Source organism: Typopeltis vanoorti, chromosome 10 (genome assembly GCF_054136105.1).
Source record: "Typopeltis vanoorti isolate ZY-2024b chromosome 10, IOZ_Tvanoo_1.0, whole genome shotgun sequence".
In the NCBI taxonomy this organism is placed as follows: domain Eukaryota; kingdom Metazoa; phylum Arthropoda; class Arachnida; order Uropygi; family Thelyphonidae; genus Typopeltis; species Typopeltis vanoorti.
The window spans coordinates 72,633,751-72,660,233 of NC_143558.1; the positions used below are offsets into that span (position 1 = coordinate 72,633,751).

Here is a 26,483-nt window from a genome sequence, read left to right on the forward strand (position 1 = left end):
TAACATACGGGAGCGGTGCTGCAATTGGGAGACCAGATATTCTTGTGAAACATTTATTTATTTTCATGTAAGACTCTTAGATATTTTTGTTTAGTTATATTCACAGAGGATATAATAATATAAACATAACGCTATGTGGCTTTTTTGAAATATTGAAGATGGAAAATATCGTTTAATTTTTTATTCTGTACAAATAATTGTACAGAATGGTTGAAGAAAGCTACATAGAATTTTAAAAGTTTGTTTTAGATTTAGCAGTGATTTTTTTTTCAGTTCTTAATATAGGAATGCAAGATGACCATTGGAAAGCAGGATGAAAAAGTAATGTTTATAATGAAAATTTGAACACTTTATGTTATTTATTAATTATTTTTTTTTTTTACTTAATGTCCCATTTTACTATTACTTTTCATCCGAAGGTATCCGATTTTTTTTTTTAAGCTATGCCTTGTCCCTTCATCATATGTAAACTTTTAAAAATACATTATATCAAATACACTGCTTGCTTTTCATTTGCATTTTGTTTTACATTTTATATTGTAAATTATCAAAGTTTTATTTTATTTTTATTTTTTTTAATCTACACTGTGTGAAAAGGGAAAAAAATTATGAGAATTGATACATTTCAGTAAGATTCAACCTAAATGGAAACCCGAAATTGATTATTAATCAACAATTATAATAATTTCGGCCGCAAATGCATTTGCTTTCAATTGGTTCTGAGCTTAATAATCTGATCCGAACTTACTATCATCACTGTTATTACGTGACACCTCCAAGGAGCCCTTGGGGTCGTTGAGAGGACACACTACTCCACTATGCACACAGCTCACCGTCTCCTCTACTTAATTCTCCAAGCACGTACGCACACAGGCACAACGAAAAAAGAAGGCGAACTAGAATAAAAAGGAAGTAGTAAGGAGTTATTGAGTAGATAAACAAGCTAAGAAAGCTAAGAAAATCGCATGTAAGATTTGAAATATTTCTAAGAGAAGTAAGAAATCAGCCAATAAAAATAAAAATCATGTGACTCTGAAAGTACCAGATAACAACAGAGAAAACGAAAAAAATTGTCAAAATCACAGTGTCAAATAATTTCTTCAAAGGTGCCTATGCCGCCTCGTCATAATTGAATAGGCAGAAAAAAGAGCGTCATAGTTTGATTCTAGTTATGAATTAAAGGAACTTTCTATAGGGATTTCTTCTGTTAGTTCCCGATTAAATGATATTTTCTGCTGGTAAAAGACTTTTCTTGTCTTTTTTTTTTTTCCCCTGCAGAAAACTTGGGTTTTAAAGTTAACAGCTTAAAGAAAAAAGGATGACAAAACTCATAAGATTTCATACAACATTATATGTTATTTAGATTAGGAACACTAGATGGCGGCAGCTGTCTATTGTCGTCACCCTTATAGCTACAAATTATCAGTGTAGAAATTAATCCAATTACCGATGGTGGCGAAGAAAGGAGAATAACCGTACACAGATTTTCAAAAGTTAGCTTAGGACTAAACGAGGCATTCCATTTAATCCCCTCCGATCATAAAAAGGTGTTAGAGGAATTTTTAATTCTTGAATTAATAAATACGACAACAAAGGCATTTCCTACTGTGGTGAAAATGCATGCGGACGCTCTCACTTTCACAAACTATCAGGAAATATATCACATGTAATGCAACCCTCAAGATAAGCACTGACACTTAGTTGTCGACTATCAGCCAGACAGGTCCTCACTGTTAGCCTAGTGCCTTTGTGCTTCGCGACCATATGCCTAGGGAAGGAGTGTCCTAGGTTCGATTCCGTGTCGGCGACATGAGGAGCTTAAGGAGCCTCAGCCATAGCCAAGTTAGCCTGTCTTGGGCGTGGACAGCAGGGTTTTTCTCCCCACACACGGATGTACACTCATAAATACTTAATCCCCACGAGGGGGATCGTCTCTCCCCGGTAGTGACGGGGAAAGTGAGGAAACTCCATACGAATAAATAAAATCAATAAAACCAGAACAGGAGCAAAGTTCCCCAGAAATACAGTATTTCCTAACTTACTAGGAACCGATCGCCAACCCTCTGCCTCCAGAGTTCTCATTTCTAGCTGACTTGTGGACTATGTATCTTGGATAGTCTAAGGATTAGATAGTCAGAAATTCTACTCTAGAAACCACATATGCTCTTTTTCACTCTTTTTCACAAGCCTACCATAATCAGGGTTGTGGTGGTTGTCTTATACAGAATAATGAAATTCATGTACCACTTAAAACATTTTCAAACGTCCGTATGACGATGAGAACAGATGGCCTGTTGATTGAAGAGCTGAGATGCTATATATTCTATCAATCAGACCAGCAAAGTGAAGTAGAGGTAGTGGAGTATAATTACAGCTATAATTACGAAATATTGTCTTGGTATGCACTGCTCTGAAATGGTAAGCTATGGAAAGGTTGGCTCAATCTCTGCTATAATTTTGGTGATACTATTCCTTATCAGAAACATGGTACAATTATAGATATGTATAGTTGTACACTTGAATTATGTATATCTCACATCGAATCCTGAAGTAAATTGCATGTGAAATATTAAAGCATCTCAGATCCTCTCCTTATGCTTACATTATATGCACGTTATTTAAAAAAAAATAATAAGAAGAAAGAAAATGGAAGTGGAGAGAAGACTCCAAAGAATTGGTATGGTGCATGTAACTTTATGTCGTCGTTACAAGATCGCTGTCATACTTCACTGCATAATATACTTTTTACTGTATTGCTTTTTTCTTTGATCATAGCTCCAATAATTGTGTTGTTATTTGTTTTCTGTCATATTTTTCATCCTTTTTCGTTTTCCGTATATATTCATTTTCATATTATATATATTCATAAAGTGGCATGGACTCTCTATGGAGTCAACAATTATCACTCATACTGAACATCATTACTGGTCAATAATTGATCCATGGCCAAACAACTACGTAGCAAAAATACTCAGCAAGATGTCAGGCCCTGCTCTACCTCAACCTACCGTTGCAAATGTTTAGGTTGGCCAGTTAATTCCAAGGATCCATTCTATGAAATCATTAGACCAAGGCATTACGAATGGAAACTCTGATCCCCGTAAAAGTCAAAACGTTACATACCAAGAGTGCTGAGATCGAGGTGAAACTTGGTTTTATTATAAAGTACCATTATAATGCCTTAATGGTATAAATACATTAACATACACTACATATCAAAGCAAATGTTGTAGCTCTGTAAGAGAACCTAAACAGATTGTCTGAATAGGTGAATGTGTGGGAATGTCAGTTTAATGTTGTAAAGTGTAAGGTTTTAAAATCTGTGAAGCAAAGATGGGATGCAGAGTACAGGATTGGTGGAGATATCTTGGAGGAGGTGGAGGAGACGAAAGATCTGTGGATGATGGTGGATAGGTATTTAAATTTTCGTGGACATTTTGCTAAAACTGTGAAGACGATACAACGGATTATGGGAATGATGCGGAGAACACTGACATGTAGAAGTATGGATGTTTTAATTCCATTGTACAAGACTTTGATCAGGCCGCATATGGTTACTGTGCATGGATTTGGTCGCCAGCTTTTCAAAAGGATGATAAGATGTTGGAGAGGGGTCCAGAGACGATTGACTAAGTTGGTTTGTAGTCTCTGAAATGTGGAATATGAGGACAGATTGAGAGATTGAGAGAAACTAGTGGATAAAAGGAAGAGTGGAGACATGATAAAGACGTATGAGTTGGTAAGGGGTAATTACTAGATTAGCGTGGATTAGATTTTTCATAGAATATCTGGAGACAGGGGGGAGAACGAGAGGCCCCGGGAAGCTGTATAAGGTGGGTGTGAGCAAGGGGGGGAGGTGAGGAGCAGATGTTTTGCATAGAGAGTGGTGGGTGATTTCAATGCATTGACTGAGAGTGCTGTGAGTGCAGGGACAGTGAATACATTTAGTCGAGTTACGATGAGCTGTGCATGTGAGAGTTGGACCTCCCACGATGAGGTCTCTTGACTCCATAGAGGTCTGCTGATAATAATAATAATAATATAGTATTGTATTATAATACAATTATAATACCATAATGGTACAAATACAATACCATTAAAAATTAACAAATTTATTTACAACTCTTATCCCTATTGAGATGATGTAAATACACCTTTGAGCTTAATCAAATGACTAGACACCTGTCTAATTCGATTACTCGTTCGCAAGTTTTGGCTAGACAGATCTATAGTCAGAATTTTTATATTTTTAATACTAATTTCTTTAGCAGCTGTTGTTTTAGTTTAAACTGGATGATTTGCACTCAAAATTTCGCAAAAAAAAATCCGATTATACAAAATAATAACTCTATTTTGACTAAAAGGAATTAAATGAAATTTGGCATCAAGGATGCATGCTAAAATGTTTTTATTCAACTCAGTTTTCAATTTCATCAACCCATTCTAGTAGCCGAAAAAATTGAACAAAAATATGATTACATAACGGGAAAAAGAACTTTGAATAGATGCACTGTCATCGCTCGCGAAGAAAGCAGGGTACATCAAATGCCACTGCAATGTCGTTCGCTTTTAGTTACATGGAGGATCTTTTGTATTAGGAGCTTCTTCTCCAAGACTGGCTCATGGATGAAAATGTCTATAAAACATTTTGCAACATCTTTGACATGCAAGGCATTTGTAATGGTCTTAGAAATAGCCATCCGGAGGCTGATATCTGCACTGTGACAATGTACTTCACGAGGTTCTGTATCTAGTCATTTCTAAAACAAGCACAACGTCCCTGTGTGTCCTGCCGTGTTCAATATATACTGCTTGAAAAGTGCTTGTTATCCAGGTTGATAAAACACTATAAAAGGGAAACGATTTCAGGATACCAGCAGTATTAAGCATGGCGGCTGTAAGCTATTGCCAAACAAGATTATCAGAAATATATTGCGTATCCTCTTCTTGAATGTATGTGCAACGTACTGTCAGCAGAAACATCATTTGAAAGATTTGTTAATATAAATCCGACCCACTAAAGGCTGTAACCCTAGCATGCGTTTTCATTTTTCTCCTTACTTTTCTTGTTACTGTGGGAAGGCTAAGGGTTATATCATCCTGGAACTCTCCTCTTGAAAAAGCAAGCGTGACACCTTTCCAGACACTTGAGGATTCTCAGTAAGCAAAGCGATAATCTCACACTAGGACAAAATCGCCTACTATCTGAAACTTTCAAAGATATGTACCACAGAGAGATTTGAACTCATAGCCTGTTGATTGGAGAGTGAAAATGCTATCCACTCTTCCTACTTGGAAAGGACGACAAAGACAGACAGCTACATCAAATTTATTTGCATAAGCTTTGATTTCCTATGAAGAAGTCAGTCTCATATATTTTTGATTAGTCTTTCTATCTTATAATTGAGAACAGCAACAGTAGTTCACTCAAAACATTTCAGTGGCTTATTTTAGATGTGTTTATGAGTTTAGCATATTCAAGACCAATCCTAGGAAATGTAACACTTTATTTAAAAAATTTCTTTCTAGAAAAATATCCCTATAATCGTATAGCATTATCAAAAAATTTTATGTACACAGTAGGAATCGTAGCCATAACTATTCGATTCTAATATTTATACTATGCGATGTGATTTGAGAAAGGCAAATACCATGACCCAAACTATTAGAAAGAAAACAAGCAGTCCTAGGAGAAATGATTTGAATCTTGACCACGGTTCCAATTCAACATGGAGATTACTTTTGACAGTTCTTACTTCATAACTACTGTGCTTGTCGTTTAACGAGCTAGAAGACAGCTGTAATTGCGTTTCACTGGTGAGGTCCTTTTCTATACCCACTACATGATCAGATGCGGAATGTCGGCCATCTTTGTCGGTCGCAGAATTATAAGAAGTTTGGGGAAATATCTGTGTAAATAAATAAATAAAAAGTAACTATTAATGAATACAAACAAAATAATTCACTAGTTCTCTATTTTATATCAAAATAAAGTTCCCGAACTTGACAACAAATCTAGCAGATTAGTTTTACTAGTAAAATTAAAGCATTGCAGTACCCATAAAAAGTATCAATTTTAGTCAGGGAAGAATTTATCCATTAGATTTTACCCATTCGATCACAAAGGCATTTACAAATTATATTGTCCTGATAAATAAATAAATAAAAAGGCCTGTGTAGTCCTGTGGAAGTGATGTTTGCTTCCATAGACTAGTCTGGCTGCTTGAAGAAAAGCGGTTAGGATTAGATAAAGAAATTCTTTATCTAATCCTTTCTTTGACAGGTTTTCGAATTAGTCGATCTAGGGCATGGGCAAGCGGGCTTTTTCTCCCGAAAGTTCAAGGAAATCGACATAGAAACAGACATTAATATACTGCATTAGGGTTAGGATCCACGAGATGCTGACATATCTGTCTACCTCTCTTCACTGGGTGCCATTTATAATTAGTGATAGTCTTTATAATTAGTGATAATTAGTGATAGCCCAGGTGTCTGTGATTGGCTGCCGGTGGAGATTGAACTTCTCCCTCATTCTCCAAAAGTGAGATAGGGTTAAAACGGCTTCGTCTATTCTCTATAGGGAATAATTGCGTTACAATTTATAAATAAATCCTCTAATACCTTTTATTACCCAAAGAACTATAGGTGGAGCTCTTTTAGCTCAAACCATCTTTTCGAAGATAGAAGGTTAGCAAGTCCTCATTCTTCTGCCTTAGTAATAGTGAGCTAAACTGAAGGTATCAATAAACCAAGGCTTTCAGGTAAGTGGAAGGTAGAGAGGGTGATAGAGAGAGAGAGAGAGAGAGAGAGAGAGAGAGAGAGAATAAAAATAAAACATAAAAATTGGGACATGCGGACAAACGAGATGTCATTTTCTCTGGTACTAATTTAAAAACACAATGGCCAGAAAATGAAATAGAAAGAGAATGACAGACAACTAATGCCATTTTCTGGTCTTAAACTCCAACAGTCATATAATTTCTTTAACAGTGTAAGTTCCACCGTCCATTTTTTGAGATATGTTGCTAAAAATCGGAGTTTCAAGGAGAAAAAGACTCTTTGCTTGTACCAAATCTCAATTATCTTGGGACCAGTCGAAAAAAATTCCTAGGAAAACTTCCTCTAATCGTCGACTAGAATCGAACCTATAGTGATCTTTCTTCTGGCAGCCTAGAGAAGAAAACGTGATTTCTAAAAGACTACAGAGACACCCTAAATCTTTTCAAACGAAGAGGGAAAAAAAAAAAAGCATTTTCTATTCAAATACGGCTAAGGATAATTATAGCATCGTCTATTGTAAATGTGCGATGTAAGACAGTGTTTTTTTATTAGTGTTGTGTTTACAAATACATAAAATTATATATGCAATGAAAGTTGCATACTGGGATTTTGTATGTATTCCTCAGAATCAAGGAAAGAGTGAGATTTTGTGCCTCCCAAAACAGAAAACAACACCCTGAGCACATGTAGTTAACAAACTTAATATATACTCCTCATATCATTAACAGACTCTGTAATAAATCCGATCAATATGATCAATAAAATCCCATAGTGCGCCATCCCTCTTCTTACTTGGTAAGTCTTAAATCAGAATGCTTAATAACTGCAATAATAACAAGTAGCATTTATTAAATAGCACTATTACAAGTGATCTTCACACTTTGAAACATTAAAAAAAGCTTACAGAAGCCATACCACTGAGAAAGGCAATAAAGGCACCACGCGCTTGATTGACCTGTAGAAAGGATATTCACATCCATTAGCGCTAGGTCACCCGAAGAAAGACCGTTATAGGTTTGATTCTATTGCTGACGAGATGAACATTCCCTAAGCCTTTCTTTGGCAGGTTTCATAGTTAATCGATCTCAAGCATGGACAAGTAGGTTTGTCTGCTGGAAACTCAGATATTTAATCCCTCTTCTCAAAAAATCGACCGTAGAACTCATGCTATTATAAACAATAGTAATAAATGCCATGGTTTGTGGCTAAGAGATGACGGCAGCTGTCCTTTTGGAAAGGCTTGCTTCCTTGATAGCGTTGATTTACTATCAGTGAAGACTTAGACGGGATTGGCTGTATGCCGTCAAAAGTGACAAGGCTAAAGGACCCCGCTTGCTCCATCTGGGGAATAAAAGGTATCAAGGAATTTATTTATTTATTTATTTTTATTTAACTCTCAGTGTTTCCAATGTATTCGCAGAGCGTACCTAACCAATTTTAACCATCACGTATACATATTGTCATGTGGGAACAAATGGTAGCTCAACAGCACAAAAGCATATAGCTTTCTGCAGTTTAATGAATCCATATAAGTGTCCAGAATGAATCCAGATCAATCAGTATCTCTGAAACACGGTTCAGAGAGAGAGTTTAATGTTGAATTATTTAAGGCGCCAATCGTGGTATGAGCAATTTAAGGGAAAGGCTGCATGCACAAAAGTAATTATTATGTATCGTTCAACTTGAGAACACAGAGATTACAATGAGGAAAGGAAATAGAATTTATATATCTATTAAGAGTTAATCATGAACCAGAATCTGATAGAGAGAGCTAGAAGTTTGAAACTGGTAAAAGAATGAGAGGATTTGTCATTAACTAAAGTAGCCATATTGCTTCTGACTGGGAGCGTAATCATGCAGTCTTGAATTAGAAGGTTAACATCTTGAGTTTTCAATCAATCAAGTGCCTTAATTAGAACTTCAAGGCAGATTACTATGAAAAGTTCAGGTGGCAGCTAGAAACAATACCATAGCATTAGATTCTACACGGGAAGGATGTTAGCAATGCATGGGAGATGCTCAAGGTGTCTTTGAAGGAAGTGTCAGATTATACACCCAATGAGGAGATTAAAGTATATGTATGTACTAAAATATTATTAAGCAGGAGCTGAAAAAAATTGTGGAGGGTGTTTATGATAGTCCTTTTCTATGCAACATAAATAAGGACCATCCAATAATTTGCCGATTACACATTAATACAAAGACTATATTACAAAGAATTAATACAAAGACTATATTACAAAGAATTAATACAAAGACTATATTACAAAGAATTAATACAAAGAATAATACAAGATATAACATGAGTTAAAATCCCAAATTACATCTTAGATAACTAACATTGTGTAAATGAAGTATCATATAAGCATTCTTATTAAATCAAAAGTAACTAAAAGAAATCACTTTAGAGAAAGGATAAAAATGGACTTTATTACTTGCCAGATATCAAATAAGTCCTAAATTAGATTTCTGTTGTAGTAAACCATTGTTCAGTAGGTAAATTTTATGTCTTCATATCATCCAACAGCCACTGATCAACACACTAATCAGTGGGTTGGAATCCGGTCTAGGATGCGGAGAACGTTTATATGAGAGACTTCGGTTGAAGACGAGTTAGCCCATCTCATACGGACGTGGAAAGTTTTCTCCTTGAAAAAGAGGCAACCTGAGCAAAATAACATATTCAGTAGCCCCACAATCAGGAGCTTTAATGATAAATTTCGAACAAACTAACCCACAATTTTATGAGTTTATCATCAGGAAATCAATATATCCAAGTATTTATATGTATTGATTGCAATAATAATAATAATAATAATAAATAATAATTAATGAATGTAAACATTTCCTTCATCAGAGCCCACTTTTAGTCGTAGTATTTCACATTATTATTATTATACAAACACCTCCTGGAGTTAAGACTTATCAAGGGAGGCTATAGTAAGGTGCATTATAAGATGACGTATGTTTATCGTATCTCATCTTAAATTGGTTCAATGTTTCCGCTCGCCATCTCGTTTGGCAATAAATTCCACTCACCAACCACTCTCCATGCAAAAACGTCATGCCGCACTCTTACGCACCAGGCCTTCATACACTTCCAAGAATGACCTCTTGTCTCTATCCCCTTTTCTCCTTCAACCCTTTGAAAAATATCCTCGGTATCTATTTGATAAGCACCCCTCAGCAATTATATGTCTCAATCATATCGCCCCTCTTCCTCCTATTGACTAGCGTCTGTAATCTACATTCTCTCAACCTGTCTTCATAGTCAGTATTCCACAACCCTAATCTTGCTTTTGTTATTCGCCTCTGAACTTTTCCCACAGCTTGCTTCTCACCTAGGAACCAGGTGACCAAATCGATGCGCCGGTAGTTCAGATGTGATCTCATCAAAGCCTTGTACAGCGGAATGACTACATCCTTATCTCTCTACTTGTCAGTGTTCTTCTTAGAATACTGGCATTTCTTTTTGCTATTTTTATTATTTTTGCAATATGTCCCTTGAACAACTTCAATTCTTTATCCACCAATATCCCAAGATCACACGCTTCCTCCCCCCCCTCCTGTAATACAACGTCTCCAACATGATACACAGCTCTACTTTTTTGAGATCCAAAGTGCATCTTACATTTAGTGGTGTTAATTTGACACCCCCACTTGTCTGCCCACATAGCCACTTTATTCAAATCGCTCTAAAGCACCAGTACATCTTTATCATTCCTAATAACTTTTCCTAGTTTAGCATCGTCTGCAAATAGCTGAAGATTAGCTTGCAGACCACTCGCAATATCATCATCAAACAAATATCATTAACAAACAATATGTCCTACTAATTCTTGTGTACAGGTTTGGTATTAGATAGACCTTTCAAGGCTAACATAGAACTGCTGATAGCAGTTAGCTGTGTGACAGCCCTTAGTCATACAGGTTTACAGTCAGTTACATCAAAATTTCCCAAGATTAGCTTGCAGACCACTCGCAATATCATCATCAAACAAATATCATTAACAAACAATATGTCCTACTAATTCTTGTGTACAGGTTTGGTATTAGATAGACCTTTCAAGGCTAACATAGAACTGCTAATAGCAGTTAGCTGTGTGACAGCCCTTAGTCATACAGGTTTACAGTCAGTTACATCAAAATTTCCTGGTTACTCTCTGCTCCTCGCTTGAGAAATCATGCTAGTACAAAAGAGACACCTGTTTAGATCCATCAAGCTGATAAAACAAATAGGTTATGACTAGTGCACGGATATTTGAAAATCAGCCAACCATATAAAAAGAGAGTGAGACATTATGCAGTCACTCCCTCTATATGGAGAACAAATGGCAAATATATATTTCACGCAGGTGTATTTCACAAATAAATTCTAAGAAATAAGATAAAAGTGTGCAATGCAACATTTGAGAATCTGGTTTCTACAACTTTTCACACAGGAAGATGATTCATTTAAAATGTGTCAAATTTAATCTTTTGTCATGCAAATTATAGATGTTAAATACATATATAAATATACAATAGAAATGATTATCTTTCAAAGAACCTGTCAGCCTTACTTGGTAACTATCTCATTCAATGAATAAAAACTCTGCAGTTTTAAGAGAAGAAACTTTTTTCGTTCTCCCCTGATCCTGTAATGAGAGGATTCGGGGACAAAACAATTCTGTTTTTCAGCATATAAAATTGTGCCACTATCGATTTAGTTGTCGGTGAAACTGCTGGAGTTTTCAGTTACTGAATCGAAGCAAAGGTACAAGCGATTACGCTTTAATTAAGTTCAATTAGAAACCACCTCATAAAACTCAATAACGACATTCAATTTAGTTTGATGCTGTCGACCTGGCAATACAATTACCATGATTACTGCCCAATATTTAGCCTAGAATCTTGGTCATTAATCACATACTGAAGATTTTTATTAATTGTTGTATGATGATTTTCGGTTGTGAGTTTCCCATGGGGAAGAATTCGATATTATATTTTTATCAAGTTTACCAAATGTACATGCGATCTTCAGAGGAGACAACATGTCAATTCCCAGCTTGCTTTTCATGTATATATCTTCTCCTCTCAGTGCATCTTCAGCTGCAAAGCTACCAAATCCTACCAAAATGAGAAAATTGTCAAATTTTCTTATGGAGCCGAACATAAGAGAAAATTAATTATGGTGATCTCACTAAAGTTGAACACTGTTCAATACAACTTTAGAAAGACTGCCATTTGCGGGATCATCTTTTCTGTTCTAGGTCTAGTTTTAAATAAAATTCCTCATTTTTGACTTGCATGTCTGGGTATACGGTTATTTAAAATTGGCGGCATCTCGTCAGCCATTACACATCCAAGAAAGTGGTGATTGGTTTCTGTTTGTTTTAATCGCAGGAATCATAATACAGAGAGGCATTTTTAACTTCTTCCAGTTTGATAATACTGTATACCAAAGCTTTCTTCTTAAATCAGAATTTAATATAAAGAAATCCAAAACTCATAACGCTTCCTTCCATTACGAATAACATTGTGGATTATCTTTAACCGTTTCTTTCTACAAATGTCATCTGTCAAACAGGAATGTGGCTGGAAATTTTGTTCATCAGAGAGACTGTTGTTAGACGAACCAATCCAATACTAAATTATTCTTTACATTTTATTTATTATACTCTTCTGGTGCTAATAAATAAATAAATAAGCAAATTCCTTTTACTCCCTTACAGAGAGTGGATGAGGCCTTTTAACCCTGTTTAGCTTCTGGAGACAGAGTGGATAGTTCAATCTTCACTGGTAGCCAATCAGAGATAATTGGCCCAAGACTATCACTAATTATAAGCGGCAACCGATGAATAGATGGGCAAACAAGTGTTGAGATCTCTTGGGACCTAAACTGTAACAGAATATGCCTTGTAAGAAATCGTGTTAGTTCTTCGGTTGATTTTCTTCACTTTACAGGACGAAAAATCCAAGTTTCGAGGAGAAAAAACGCCCATCCCATTGCCAATTGAACTCGGTAACCAGTTGAAGAAAGACTTAGAAAAAGTTCCTCCAGTCAGAGACTTGAACTTAAGTCTATCTTCGGGTGGTACAGAGGATGCAAGCGTCACTTCCACTGGACTACACATAAGCAGCCACGTTAAAGATTAATCGTGTCCATCGCAGGCATTCTATTATACACCCCTTAAAGAGGAGTGGTAAGGAAATTTACAAGTATATTATGGAAAGAATATAACAAATGTGAGGTAACCATATTTACTTTCTCATTTAAGATTGGAATTTTCCTCTTGAATTACAATATGTAACTTTTTTATTCAATTTTTCAATAGATCCATTTTATAACTTCTACACTGAATTATTTTAATTTCAGATCTTCGTGGGGTATTTGTAACACAAAATTCATGAATATTGGAATATACGGCAGAACTTTCGATGACGCATTCATAGTGCAATTGGAAAAATAATTGTGCTCTTCGATTGAAAAAGAACGAAGTTCGATTCTCATTGTGACGAGAGGAATCGTTATATGACTTTTTCAATTGAAGGTGAGTTAGTCGCTCATATGTGATAAGTAGAGTTTCTTTTTTCTCTCGGAAACTAGGATTTTTTATCTCGCGTACACACACACACACACACACACACACACACACTAGGGTTCGTATACGTCCCGTATTTTACGGGATTGTCCCTTATTACGAGTTTGTGTCCTGGCGTACCGATAAAACTCTTCGGCACGCAGAATTGTCCCGTAATTTGTGGATTTGTGTTTAACATTCCCATTTTCATAAAACATGTAATTGCCAAGAAATCGATATTAGTTATTAATCATAAAATTGTCTTATCAATTGACAATACTGACAAGTTGCGAGAATAGTGGACGTTGTAATAACTAAGCACGGCTTATTTGATATGACACATCTGTTATGAAACGTAATTAGTTTTATTATTTTATATGCCTTTAAAATGCCGAAGAGAAAGTGTGCTCTTACAGAAAAGCTAAGGACTGAATACCCTTTTATTATACCATGTAATTGTGATGGCAAAGTCGAGGAGAAAGTGAAATGTACTGCAATATTCAGCATACAACACGGCGGTCGGTCAGACATCACGCAGCACATTGCTACGAAGAGACACAAATTAGCAGAAAATGCAAGTCTAAGTAGTAAAGTGTCAGATTATTTTTCTAAAAAAACAATGGGCGAAATGGAAAGAATCTTGCGGCTGATGAAGCTATATTAGCATATCATGTATGCATGCACAACCAGAGTTTCAGTTCGATGGACTGCACGTCGAAAATAATCCGGAAACTATATGACAAAAAGTTCACTTGCGGTCAAAAGAAGACTCAAGCTATAATTGTGAGTGTATTAGCACCTTATGCAATGGCTGTTTTCAGAAACGAACTTGAGAAAGCTAATTATGTGTCAATAATGATAGACAGTTCTAACCACGGTGCTTTGAAACTAGTTCCTAGTTCGATACTTCATACCCGAAGAGGCCATCAAAACTATGGTTCTAGAGTTTTTAGATTTACCGTGTGAAACTGCAGACCAACTTACAGAATATGTATGGTAACTAGTGACAAATTGGAATATTGAAAAGAAAGTTGTTGCCTTGTCAGCAGATAATACTAATACAAATTTTGGTGAGAGTTCCAGAAGAGGAAAGAACAAGGGTTTTCATAAACTGAAATCAAAATTGAATCGTACATTGATAAGAGTTGGTTGTTCATCCCATATCATAAATAATGCTATACAATGTGTAGCTGATACATTGCCCATGGACGTTCAAGCTGTCATTGAAAAATTATATCAACATTTTTATATCTATACTGTTAGAGTGCATGCACTCAAAGGTTTTTGTGACTTTTTAAATACTGAGTACAAGACAGTGTTAGGGCACTCAAAAACGCGATGGTTGTCTCTATACCCTGCTCTCAAAAGGATGAATGAGATGTACGAAGTTCTCGAATCATATGTTCTTTCACTTGATAAACCACCATTGCTTCTAAAAAATTTCTTAATAATCCAGTTTCAGAGCTAATAGCCACATTTCTAGAATGCCGATCTGAAATGTTTCATGCAACAATTTGTGCAATTGAAGGAGAGAAAGTCACTTTTGCTGAAGCAAAATCCATTATTGAAAGCTTCTTAGAGAAACTTCAGCAGAGACGAGATAATTATTTTGCAACAAGGAAAGAACAGTCCTTACTGAAGGCATTAATTAAAGATGGACTCATCACTGAGAAGAATAATGGTAATTATAAAAATCAATTTTATAACACCTGTATAGAATACACCCAAGAATGGTCTTCTGACACTCTTACTTTTGAAAGTTTGTCTTGGATTTTATTGAAGAATCCAGAAGCCAGTCTCAGTTGGAAAAGTGTGCAGAAAAGTGTAACAACTATTAAAGAGGTCTGCCCAAACACAAAAATCAATGAAACTGAACTGTTTGATGAGGTGATATTCTTGAAGAAAGGCAATTACTGAAATTAAATTAAAGCAAAATCTACAGGATAAATTTGGTATGAATTATTCAACAGTGTTGGAGTAAATGATTTAATAAATTTGAAGAAGATTGTTGAGTTCTTCTGCTGCATTCCTGGCATAAATGCTAGTATTGAAAGACTGTTTTCCCGGATGAACTCCTTATGGACAAACGAAAAGAATAGGTTATCTGTAGAAACTGTGAAAGCTATGCTCATTGTTAAAGTGTTTTTCAATAAGGATTGTGTGGAATTTCATAACTTGGTAAAACATAATCATTCTTTATTGAGAAAATACAGTCATCTGAGAAGTATATCACAGGCAAAGATCAATGATTTAGTATTGTTTAAAGTTCAATTTTAAGATTGCTTTAATTAATTAAATTCTTTTCCCTTTGCTGATGTTCGTAAGTAAGAAAAGCAAAAACATTTTGTTGGTTTATTCAAACCGAAAGTGTCCCGTATGTTTTTTTCAAAAATATATGAACGCTAACACACACACACACACACACACACACACACACACACACACACACACACACACACACACACACACACACACACACACACACACACACACACACACACACACACACACACACACACACACACACAAATTTACAGATAAAAAATGCTATTGCTGCTGGGGGTGGGCAGTAGATGGCATTGTGTTGATGATAGTAGTGTCATGTGTAGTTCAAGGATCAGGCTGGGGTAACGATGACTTCTGCAGTGGAGTAGAGTGCCCTTCAACGATAAGTCCTTGGACTTCTTGGAGGTGTCACGTAAGAATAATAATTTTAATTCTATAAAGATTATTCAGTTATTTCGATAATCTTAAAGTACTTAATATCTAAGATAATCTATCCACTGCAATTAACAATTCCCATTGAAGAAAAGTCACAACTATCATAGATATCACAAATATCATATTATCGTAAAAAAAAAGTTCATGACATCATTGTACACGTGTATACCTACTCTCCCACCAACAAGCTGAGCATTCCAATAATTCCGTCGTTTTGGAAGTTGCACGTTTGGTCTAGAGCAGAGTTTCTAAATAGATAAATAAATAATTTAAAAATCTTAATAACAATCTTTCCTGAGCGGGAGAGAGTGGGTATACACGCATTAAACTTTCTTTTTTTTTTTTTTTTTTACGATTACGGCATTTACTTGTTTATTGCATTCCCCTGGAAGAAGTCAAAATATTTCTATCAATTTTCAATTATTGGAAAGAAATATTCTGCCATGTAGTCGATGGTATTTTTAGCTTATTTTATACATTTCTATGGTCAAAATATACACGTATCTTCATCGGGTAGGTATAAGAGTTAAAAAGTTATTACTTGTAATAATTAAAAGTTAGCATTGGATTCAAATTCTTCCTTTAAAAAAAGTTACTTTCTAAGGTGAATGAAAAGGGCAAGGCTATCATCATAAGACTGGGGTGATAAAAATGTGTTTTTTCACTGTGGGCTCTAGTGCACAAATAAGTAGAACGGAACGAGGAAAAAAGGTTGAGCATTCGAATCCTTCCGTCGTTTTGGATGTTGCACGTTTGATCTAGAGCAGTTTCTAAATAAATAAATAAATAATTTAAAAATCTTAATGATAATCTTTCGTGAACGGGGGTGACATAATATATTACGAGATATTATATATAATTTATTTTATTTATTTGTTTATGTCGCTCCTATTTCCGAAGGGTTGTCGGGTTGTCATGAAAATTTTTAATTTTTTTATCTCTCTCTCTCACACACACACACACACACACACACACACACACACACACACACACACACACACACACACACACACACACACACACACACACACACACACACACACACACACACACACACACACACACAGAGGCTCATAAGTCACGAAGGAGTTTAAACATTCAATAGCTTTTTATTTGTTAATTATTTTTATTCTTTTTTGTTATAATAACGAGAGAGAGAGAGAGAGAGAGAGAGAGAGAGAGAGAGAGAGAGATCAGCAAAACAGGAATACCGAACCGTACTGTAGCAGTCTCATTTTCATGTGAGCACATAATCACATTAATTTAAAACTACTGCTAACTTCCCTTTTTAATATTCATAAGGATGAATCACCTATCGAGCTGAGGTGATTCATCACCATCACTGAAGGTGATTCATCACCATCAGCCTTCAGTGATGGTGATGAATCACCTCAGGATCACCGAAGGCTGATGGTGATGAATCATCATCAGCCTTCGGTGATCCTAATGACACACTGGTTGAATTATCAGGCTACCTCAGACCACTGGCGAACTGGCTGATTAGCACTGGCCATTTTCTAGCCTTTATGTGGCAGTGACTATCACTGGCCATGGTCGTCCAGTGTTGGAGACCTGAAGTGGCTAGGGATAAAAAATTCACGTTTAATTTCTAGAGTGAGCTCTCTGATTAGTCTGCACAGTGCTCAGTCCACTGTAGGTTCTGAGTAACCTCGACAAAAGATAAAATAATAATAATAATAGGTTTCTTAGAAGAAACTGCAACATATTTTAAGTGCAAAGAGCAAAGTACAGCATGGAATTAATCTAATTTATCATATCATTACGATCAGGGTTGTCGCCAGATTAGATCGCGCCCTGAGGCAAACAATTCAATATCGCCCCTGATAGATTATAAGACAAAAATGTAAGAAAATCTCCAATTGCTATTTTGTTTTTATTGCAAGAGAAACATTAATGCAAAATGATTATATAATAATATTAATTAAATGTTTGCTCTACGAGGATATCACAGAATAAAATTACTTATAAGTTCTACTAAATTTAAATTATAAGCTAGGTCCTCCTCTATCGATATAGTTGCTAGACCAACCAATCCTTCTTGGGTCAGTGCTGTTTTCGCAAATAATTTTTAATCAGTTTAAGCTTGGAAAACTTCTTTCCGCACTTGCTAAGCTAACATGAATTGTTAGCGTAGCGACAGAACCTACCGCAATATGGCTGAACGAGCGCCCTTATTCGGCCGCGCCATGAGGCAGGCTGCCTCTATGCTACACCCTGCCGACGGTACTGATTACGATATGATATTATTGAGAAAGGCCGCAATGAACGTGCATTATATGCAGGCGCGGCTGGTGGCGTGTGTGAAGTGTGCAATATACACAGGCGCCGCAGAAGAAAAGGCGCCCAAAAGATGTCAAAAAATATCAGATAAGAGCTTAAACGAACAACGAATGGTACATATAATTATGAATGTACGTCGTCTTCCGTTCGGGCCCCTACAGATCTTCCCGGAAACGAACAAATAAATTCTGAAATTCTATCCTGGACCCGATTATATCACTGTAATTTTTGATTAAAATTTACGAAAATATACCTAAAATAGTTCTTTATTATTTGATGTATCATAAATCAACTTATGATTAATTGTTGAGTTCAGTGTAAGGACCGTATCCTAATTTTAATCGGATCGGATGCGTGTGGTTCGGCCCTAAAAGTCGGCTTACTACTCATACCTCGTTCTTCTAACTTCTATGGCTGGATGGACATCAACCCCTTGGATTTTTATCCCGTAATCGGTATTTTTAATTGTTTAAAGGAAGAGTGTTTTGAGCACTTGGCTCGCCCTAATTAGGGTTGTGTAAAAATATTTCAATCTGTGATCAGGGCCGTCTTTGGGCGTTTATGTTTCCATCTGTCTTTTTCATCGCAATCTGATGACTCACGAATGAATAGGTTGGGATGGAGTGATGCTTGAGCAAAGTACTTGATTGCTATCTGTGAGTAAAAACGTGGGTATGTCCGGCAGGTTTCCGTCTTGGTAGAGGATAGTGTTCCTCACAAACCACGGGGCATCGAAGATCATTCGGAGGCATTTGGTTTGGATTATTTGTAATCTATTGATGTTGCTAGGGTAGGTGTGGCTCCACGCTGGTGAACCATAAGTTAGTATAGGTCTGATGATTGCTTTGTATATTCTTAGTTTGTTTTCTGGACTGACTTTGCTTCTACGGTTGAGTAGAGGGTAGAGTTGAGCTATTGCTGAGTTTGCTTTGTTGCAGGCATGAGAGATGTGGTAGTTGAAGCTGAGATGGTTATCTAGTTTAATTCCCAGGTATTTTACTTCTTTTTGCCATGGGATATCAGTGTTGAACATTGTGACTGCTCCGTGGTGGGTCGCTTTCCTTCTTGTAAAGAGTATGGCCGTGCTCTTGTCGGCGTTGACATCTATCCTCCATTTCCGAAACCATTTTTCAAGATTTGTTGGTGCGTTTTGTAGTCGTTGTGTGGCTAGGTATGGTCTGAGCGATCTGGTCAGTATCGCAATGTCATCTGCATAGAAAGCCATGGTGGTTGATGCTGTGTTTGGGACGTCTGAGATAAAAATTTTGGAGTAGCGGTGATAATAGGGAGCCTTGCGGGACACCTGCTGTGATACTTCTTGTAGTGGATCTGAGTCCATGCAGTTTCACTTGAAATTTTCGGTCTTTCAGGTAAGAGTCTATGATTTGGATGAGGTTTAGTGAGTATTTTGCAATTATTAGTTTGTGGATGAGGCCTTTGTGCCACACTTTATCGAAGGCTTTCGCCACATCCAAGAAAATGGCACCTATATGTTGTTTCCAATTAAATCCGATAGTTATGTATTCTATAAGTCTGTGGATTTGTTGAGTTGTGCAGTGACCAGTTCGAAAATCAAATTGTTCTTTTGGGGTTAGGTCTGGATTGTCCGTTTCGTTTTGAAGGCGTTTTAGTATTATTTTTCAGTGATTTCCCCAAGGCCTGACAAGAGGCTCAGAGGTCTGTAATTCTGAGGGAACTGAGGTGCTTTCCCTGGTTTGTGTATGAGGATTATATCTGCCTGCTTTCAGCGAGTGAGGAAGTCGTTGAGTCTTAGCATCGCATTGATGATAGCCACTAGATGCATTATTGTTTTGTGAGGGAGTGCTTTTATAATTTTGTTTGAAATCTGATCAGGACCTGGTGCTTTTCTGTTGTTGAGGTTCTTGATGATTTCGTATATTTCTTTTGTGGGGTGTTCCTGAAAATGGCTATATCTAGCACGTCAGGTTTGCCCAGTGGTCCATAGTGTGTTGGTTCAATAGGACCTGCTATGGTGATGTTTCTTGTCATAGCAAATTTGTGTAGGCTCTTCCCATTATTATTGGTGTTTCTACTGTTCCACGCAGGATGTTTTGCGTTTAGGTCTCCCGCCACTATTGTTGCTTCGTTTGTGTCAAGGAGCTGGGAGAGGTCTGAAGCTAGGAGTGGTTTGCCTGGAGGGTTGTAGACTGAATATAGTTGTAGACTACCTGTGTTGTTGGTATGTATTTCAATTCTGGTTTCTTCCAGGTTTATAGTTGTTGTTTTCTTGATCTCATTGTATCTTATGCTTTTTTTTAACAAATATAGCCGTTCCCCCCCCCCCTGGCATTGAGTCCATCTGTCCTAAGTAGTGTGTAGTACCTTATTTTGAGGTTGTTGCAAGGCCGAAGATGCGTCTGGTTGACTAAAATGATATCTATCTTTAAGCAAATTCTTTTAGTTCTAGAAGGTTGTTGTTTAGTCCGTTAGCATTCCAATAAGCAATCTGTATTGAGTTAGCTATGATAACCGTGTTATCCATTAATCATGGAAAAGATGACTTGTGTGTTTTTGAGGAATTTATTGGTGTCGGCCTGATTGGGATTTGTTTTGCTAAAGGCCACTAACATCTCTCCTAGAGTAGCAGCTAGGATTTCTGCGGAGGATTGGTTGCTAGATGCCAGTTTGTTACTAGTAGAGACCGCAGATGCGTATGATTTCTCGGGAGTAACAGTCCGCGTTCTGATTTCTGGAGTAGTTCGCTTCTGATTGGGCGGGGGTAATGCCTCTCTAGCCTTCTGTAGGTTGGATGGATGGAGTGAACATCCATTGTAGTTGGCTGGGTGTGGGCCGCCACAGTTCGCACACTTAGTGGGCATGGTTCGTGGTTTGACGCAAGTGTGCGAGGGTTGGTTGTTACCGCACTTGACGCACTTATAATCGGCTTTACATAGCTTTTGTGCATGCCCCTACTTTTGGCAGCGATGGCATTGATCAGCTGAAGCTTTTCTTCTGAGAGGGTCGGTCTTGATGACTAAGCTGCAGACTATTTTAAGGTCGCAAATTTCTCTATGGTCTTTACTGATCTCGACCAAGATCAGATGCATGGGGCGCTTATCTGCTCGGTACATGCGCGATATCTTAATTGGCTCTAGGTCTTGTGATCTGAGGTCAGTAGCTATTTCTTCAGGTGGTATGGTTTCAGCCAGACCTCTGATGACCACTTTTAGGTTTTTTTCACTCCTAAGCTGAAATGTGTGACATGGGACTTTCAGTTCATCCATAAGTTTGGTGAGCTGGCGGTAGTCTGAAGTTCTTTCTGGTTGAATTGAATTCCTTCATCTGTACTCTTGGCTGATGTAAATTTGATGTTTGCGTTCTTCATCATTTCTGTAATTAAAGACCATTTTTCTTTTGTTCTTAAAATTACTGGTGGAATCCTCTCTTTGGGTTGTGCCTTGGAGTCGGTCTCTATTCTTTCATTAGGATGTGCTGTTAAGTCCATTGGTGATGTTCTTTCCAAGGGTTGAGGTATTATTTCAGGTTCCTAAGCTGGCGACCCCTTCTTGCACTTCTTTCTTCTGACAACCTGATAGTCTGTAGAGTTATCTGAGTCCACTAGGGACTGGTCGTTAACCGGCGACATAATCTCTCTGGTGTTATCTTGAGAAGTGCTGGGGAGAGGGTCAGGGGATTGATAGTCCTCTGTTTCAACCTCTTCTATTTCGTGGATTGCTACCTTTCCTGGCCATTTCCTTTGCAGCAGGCCTCCTACATGTTTAAAGATTGCCAATAGCTGCTTGAAGTCGAGCTCGTCGTATGGCGAGTCCATAATTTGGCCTAAGAGAAAACAGCAGTTGCTCGGGTTTCCCGAGTAGTTTGCAAGTGATCCTGTAGACTGAGAGTCCACTAGCTAATCCCGTAGACAGCTTAGAGTAAGCGTCTACCAGCAAAAAGTTAGTTTATTATAGGTGACTGTCCTAAAAACGAGGAAAAAGGAGTTTCGGGAACTTACTTGGACACAGTGCAAAGACCTACCTCCCTAAAATACCATTCGTCCACCACTGGTCCTCATTGCGGGTGGGGCCTGCCGGCCATTAGACCTCTGCATATTTCATACAGAGGGGGAGATAGTAGGTCTCGAACTGTGTTAGTTCCAGTGCAATGCGAGCTTCCCGAAAAACCTTATATAAAATTCAACTAGGTAGAGTCTAAAGGAATACGTCCGATCACAACGACGACAAAACTCAGATCTCACCTCGTTCTTCTCGACATTCGAGCCTGTTATATTAGCGGGCTGTTAGGGCGGCGTCAGCGACACAAAATAATCGACGAACTCTCGAGTCCAATGCGAAACATTCTTCTAAAATTCTCTTATCTGTTTTCGTTGAATCTTCCTGAGAGAACTAAGTAGGCTAGTATTCTGTAACATTTCCAACAAGTTATATTGAATAATTGTTGGTATAAAAGAAATATTGTTTTGTATAAAAGACATAAAGGTAGGATATTTCACTTGCTTTAGAAGAAATGTAACTAGGTTAAAAAAGATTTGTAGAAATATGAGGTGAAGCTAAGGGAGAGTGAACATTTTCTAAATTACAATTAATAAAGAACCACCGGCGATTAAGCATGAGTCAAGAGAAACTAAATGGTTTGGCACTAATTTCAAAAGAAAATAATATTGCTCAGTCTATCAACATTGATGTACTGCGACAGGATCTCGCTAAAATGAAAGCCAGACGAGTCCCTTTTAGCAAAATTAATGTAAAGAATATTTGAATAAATCTCTTAACTTTATATTACTATTTTATATTATTTTTAAAATTTATATAACTTGAAAAAATTTGTATAAGCAGGACTAATCCGTAGGTAACATTATACTGTAATGCGGTTTTCATTTGTTTTTCATTTCCTGTTCGTTTTTATTCACACTTTATTCAAAAAAAACTTTTTTTGGAAAGGCGCCGAACATTAATCGCATACACGAGAAAATTACTATGCGCCGGTCCTGATTATATGCTTAGTTGTGTATTATTAACCATTGATAAGCTATTGATGGTTATTAACAGTTAATTAAAATCTTCAAACAAATTAATATCAATTATATTTTACATAAATATCCAGTTCCTTCCAACTCTGTGAAATATATTTAAACCATAAAAATATAAATTCGGCCATAGAAAAAAAAAAGGTAATCGTTTGCTAACATCATCATTGAAGAAATTATCTGTTATCTAGAACCCTTTCAAGTTCAAAACAATTCATTTTCGTGATTGCTTTAAGATTAGGTCTGACCCCATTCTCAGACTTAAACTAGATTTAATGTCGGGGACAAAAAAAAAAAACACTTAGACAACACATTAGCACAATGTGTAGATGAAGAATTAGATAAGAGCAGATTTGGTCCCACTTCTTGGAACCAAAGACCTCTAATTTTATTTATTGTGTACAATTGAATTGCATGTATCCCATAAGAATTACTGTGGTATCACATCATACGGTGAAAATCATCTACCACCTGAAATGAGTGAGAATCATGTCTATAACAGCAGTCTCTCTCTCTCTCTCTCTCTCTGTGTGTGTGTGTGTGTGTGTGTGTGTGTGTGTGTGTGTGTGTGTGTGTGTGTGTGTGTGTGTGTGTGTGTGTGTGTGTTTACACCTATCGGCTAGTGATTTCTGTGCAATTAGTCACCGTTGAACTCGAATTTTTACTAATAGAATATGATTTTTACTGATGGGGATAGGGAAAGAATCTTTCCTTGCCTTGCTGAATCTTGAAGTCATAGTTGAATATACCGTATCATGAAATTTTATATATTTCAATTACTATAACTGGCTGGAGTTAGAGTGATAGAAAAAAAAAAACAAAAAAAAAACGCAAAGACCTAACGGAATCATTCATTTTATGCCTGTCATCTTAAAACAACATTTACTATTAATGTAGAAAAATCCTGAAAAAAAAAAAGTACTATTTTTTCTAAAATATATGTTCTATAATTCCCTTATTATAATCAAATGCGTATTATAATTTAATCATAATTATATTATTTATGTCGATAGTGTGTAAATAGGACAATCACAAATCCAGTGAAATAGAATGTATTATTCTTTGGTAGATCGGTATGCTACGATCATGTATGACAAATGTCATTAGCTGCAGTTGTGAACACTTTCTGACTAACTGTTTCTTTCTTTAAAAAAAAAAAAAAAAAATTAATAGTTTACCGTTCCATATTATACAACTTACCGTTCCATAAGATACAGTCTCGTCTGTCCATTTTAACCTTTCTCGAGAGTCTACTTTATCACTCATTGCTATTTCTAAGATACGAACATTTGGGATATTCTCAGCTGTAGCAGTAAAACACAAGCTGCTTTTTATTGGCTTAAATTTGATATCACGTGGCTTATTTGTTGTTTATTTTAATAACGTGTGGTGGAGAATTAATGTTAGCTCTGATGCAACACAGCACAATACAAACTATCTCGGCTGTTTTTATTCTAAAATTATGCGCAAGAAAATTTTATTTAAAAGGTATTCCGCTGCGTGGTAATTTTATGTTTATAAAATTTTATTTTCAATTTTATGAGTTTATAAAAGGAATTATTAAACGTTACATTGACAAATTGAGTAAAACAAATTTAATTGATTTATAATTTCTAATATAATATAATATAATATAATATAATATAATATAATATAATATAATATAATATAATATAATATAATATAATATAATATAAAGAGCCGCATTATATAACAATTATTATATAAAAAGAACTTCCATAACTTAGTCGATATTGACGATGCCTTCGGTTAGAAATGCCCAAATTCAAATCTCCCAGGGAATAACCTTTATACAGTAAAGACAAAAAGCCTTTAATTCGCATTCAGTTGAAAAGCGTTTATAGAGGTTCTTGGCTTTTATTATGAAACGAAGAACCTTTATAGAGGCTTTTCAGCTGAAGGTGAGCTCAGTCATACAGGGAAGTGAAAAAATGTTTTTCTCAAGCAAACTTGGATGTTTCGGCAAATCGAGTAAACCACCGAAGAGAATACATGGAATTTAGCAATTTACGGCGATAACTGACTGTGGCTTCATAACTCTAACTGCTTCTGCCACAATTCCAACCAACCAACCATTCTTTCCAGAAATCCGAGTTTTTCATCCCATAATACAGGCGAACTGACAACTGAATATACGCTTTGACAGATATAACATAGTAAGGAGATTAATGTCATGATAGGACCATGGCTCTATTAGTTAATTAGGTTTATAATAAATGACATTAATTAGATTTATAATGAAGTCAATTTGTTTAGCTCCATTATAAACCTGATAGACTGTTCAGCTTTATAAGTGGAAGTTTAAAAGAGGAAGTTAAGGTAATAAATATAAGTACCAACAGTGTTTCTCAACTGATGTGGCGATGAGCAAAATTCTTTTGACTGACGTAACCGCTTTAATAACGTAATAGGTGCGCGCGCGTGTGTGTGTTTCAGCTAAAGAACAACTTTACCTCTTGTCTTATTACCAGTTCGGAACTGGAGTCCCCATTTTAAAAAAGTCGACTGTGGGACTCACACTGTTTCAGACAACAGTACGAGTGCTAAGGTTTAAGATTTCAAGATGGAGGTAGTTCTCTGCCTTACTCTTGCTCTGGTGCCTTCGAAATCATTGACAGATCTAGGCTCAGCTTTTGGCGAGAGGTACGGGTAGAGACTAGCTGCCCTAAGATTTCTAAAAATTAGGGTGTTAATTTTTTGAGACTCTCTCTATTCCCTTTGGGAACTATACAATTAACTAACTCTAGAACTGTCAAAAAATGTCGGCGACTAGATTTGAATCCAAGTTCAAACGTCAACCGCTATTGAGTGCAAATGCCACTTCACTGAGCTACACAGGTTTTTGGTTCCAAATAAAATAAAATTCTACATATAATAAATACTTATATTTTATGTGGTCACAGGCACCTAAATTATTCCATACACAAAATTTCGGAAAACTATTGTCTTCATATGCTAGTGATGGTTCAACCAGTGCAAAAGTATGATTACTGTAGTTGTTGATTATCTTACATCTTTGTCTCACTCTTTATTTAAACACTGTCTAGATTAATATGCTTTAGTTATAAGTCAATAAAATAATTTATTAA

The 26,483-nt window shown here is 36.4% G+C and overlaps 1 protein-coding gene across 1 annotated transcript; it reads right to left on the reverse strand.

The window, feature by feature from the left end:
* Positions 1-4,491: 4,491 nt before the first annotated feature.
* On the reverse strand, positions 4,492-24,639 carry LOC150102505 (uncharacterized). Its single transcript, XM_090399606.1, has 2 exons — positions 24,574-24,639; positions 4,492-5,909 (listed from the first exon to the last, which is right to left on the reverse strand). The coding sequence occupies exons 1-2, from the start codon at positions 24,637-24,639 to the stop codon at positions 5,616-5,618; spliced, it is 360 nt and encodes a 119-aa protein (XP_090255732.1). The 3' UTR covers positions 4,492-5,615.
* Positions 24,640-26,483: the final 1,844 nt, after the last annotated feature.

Bases quoted from the DNA above. Each gene is read 5' to 3' on its own strand.
- LOC150102505 (XM_090399606.1), bottom strand. From the start codon at position 24,639: ATGAGTGATAAAGTAGACTCTCGAGAAAGGTTAAAATGGACAGACGAG. The intron at 5,910-24,573 runs GTAAGTTGTATA...TTATTTACACAG, and splicing joins AGACTGTATCTTATGGAACG to ATATTTCCCCAAACTTCTTA.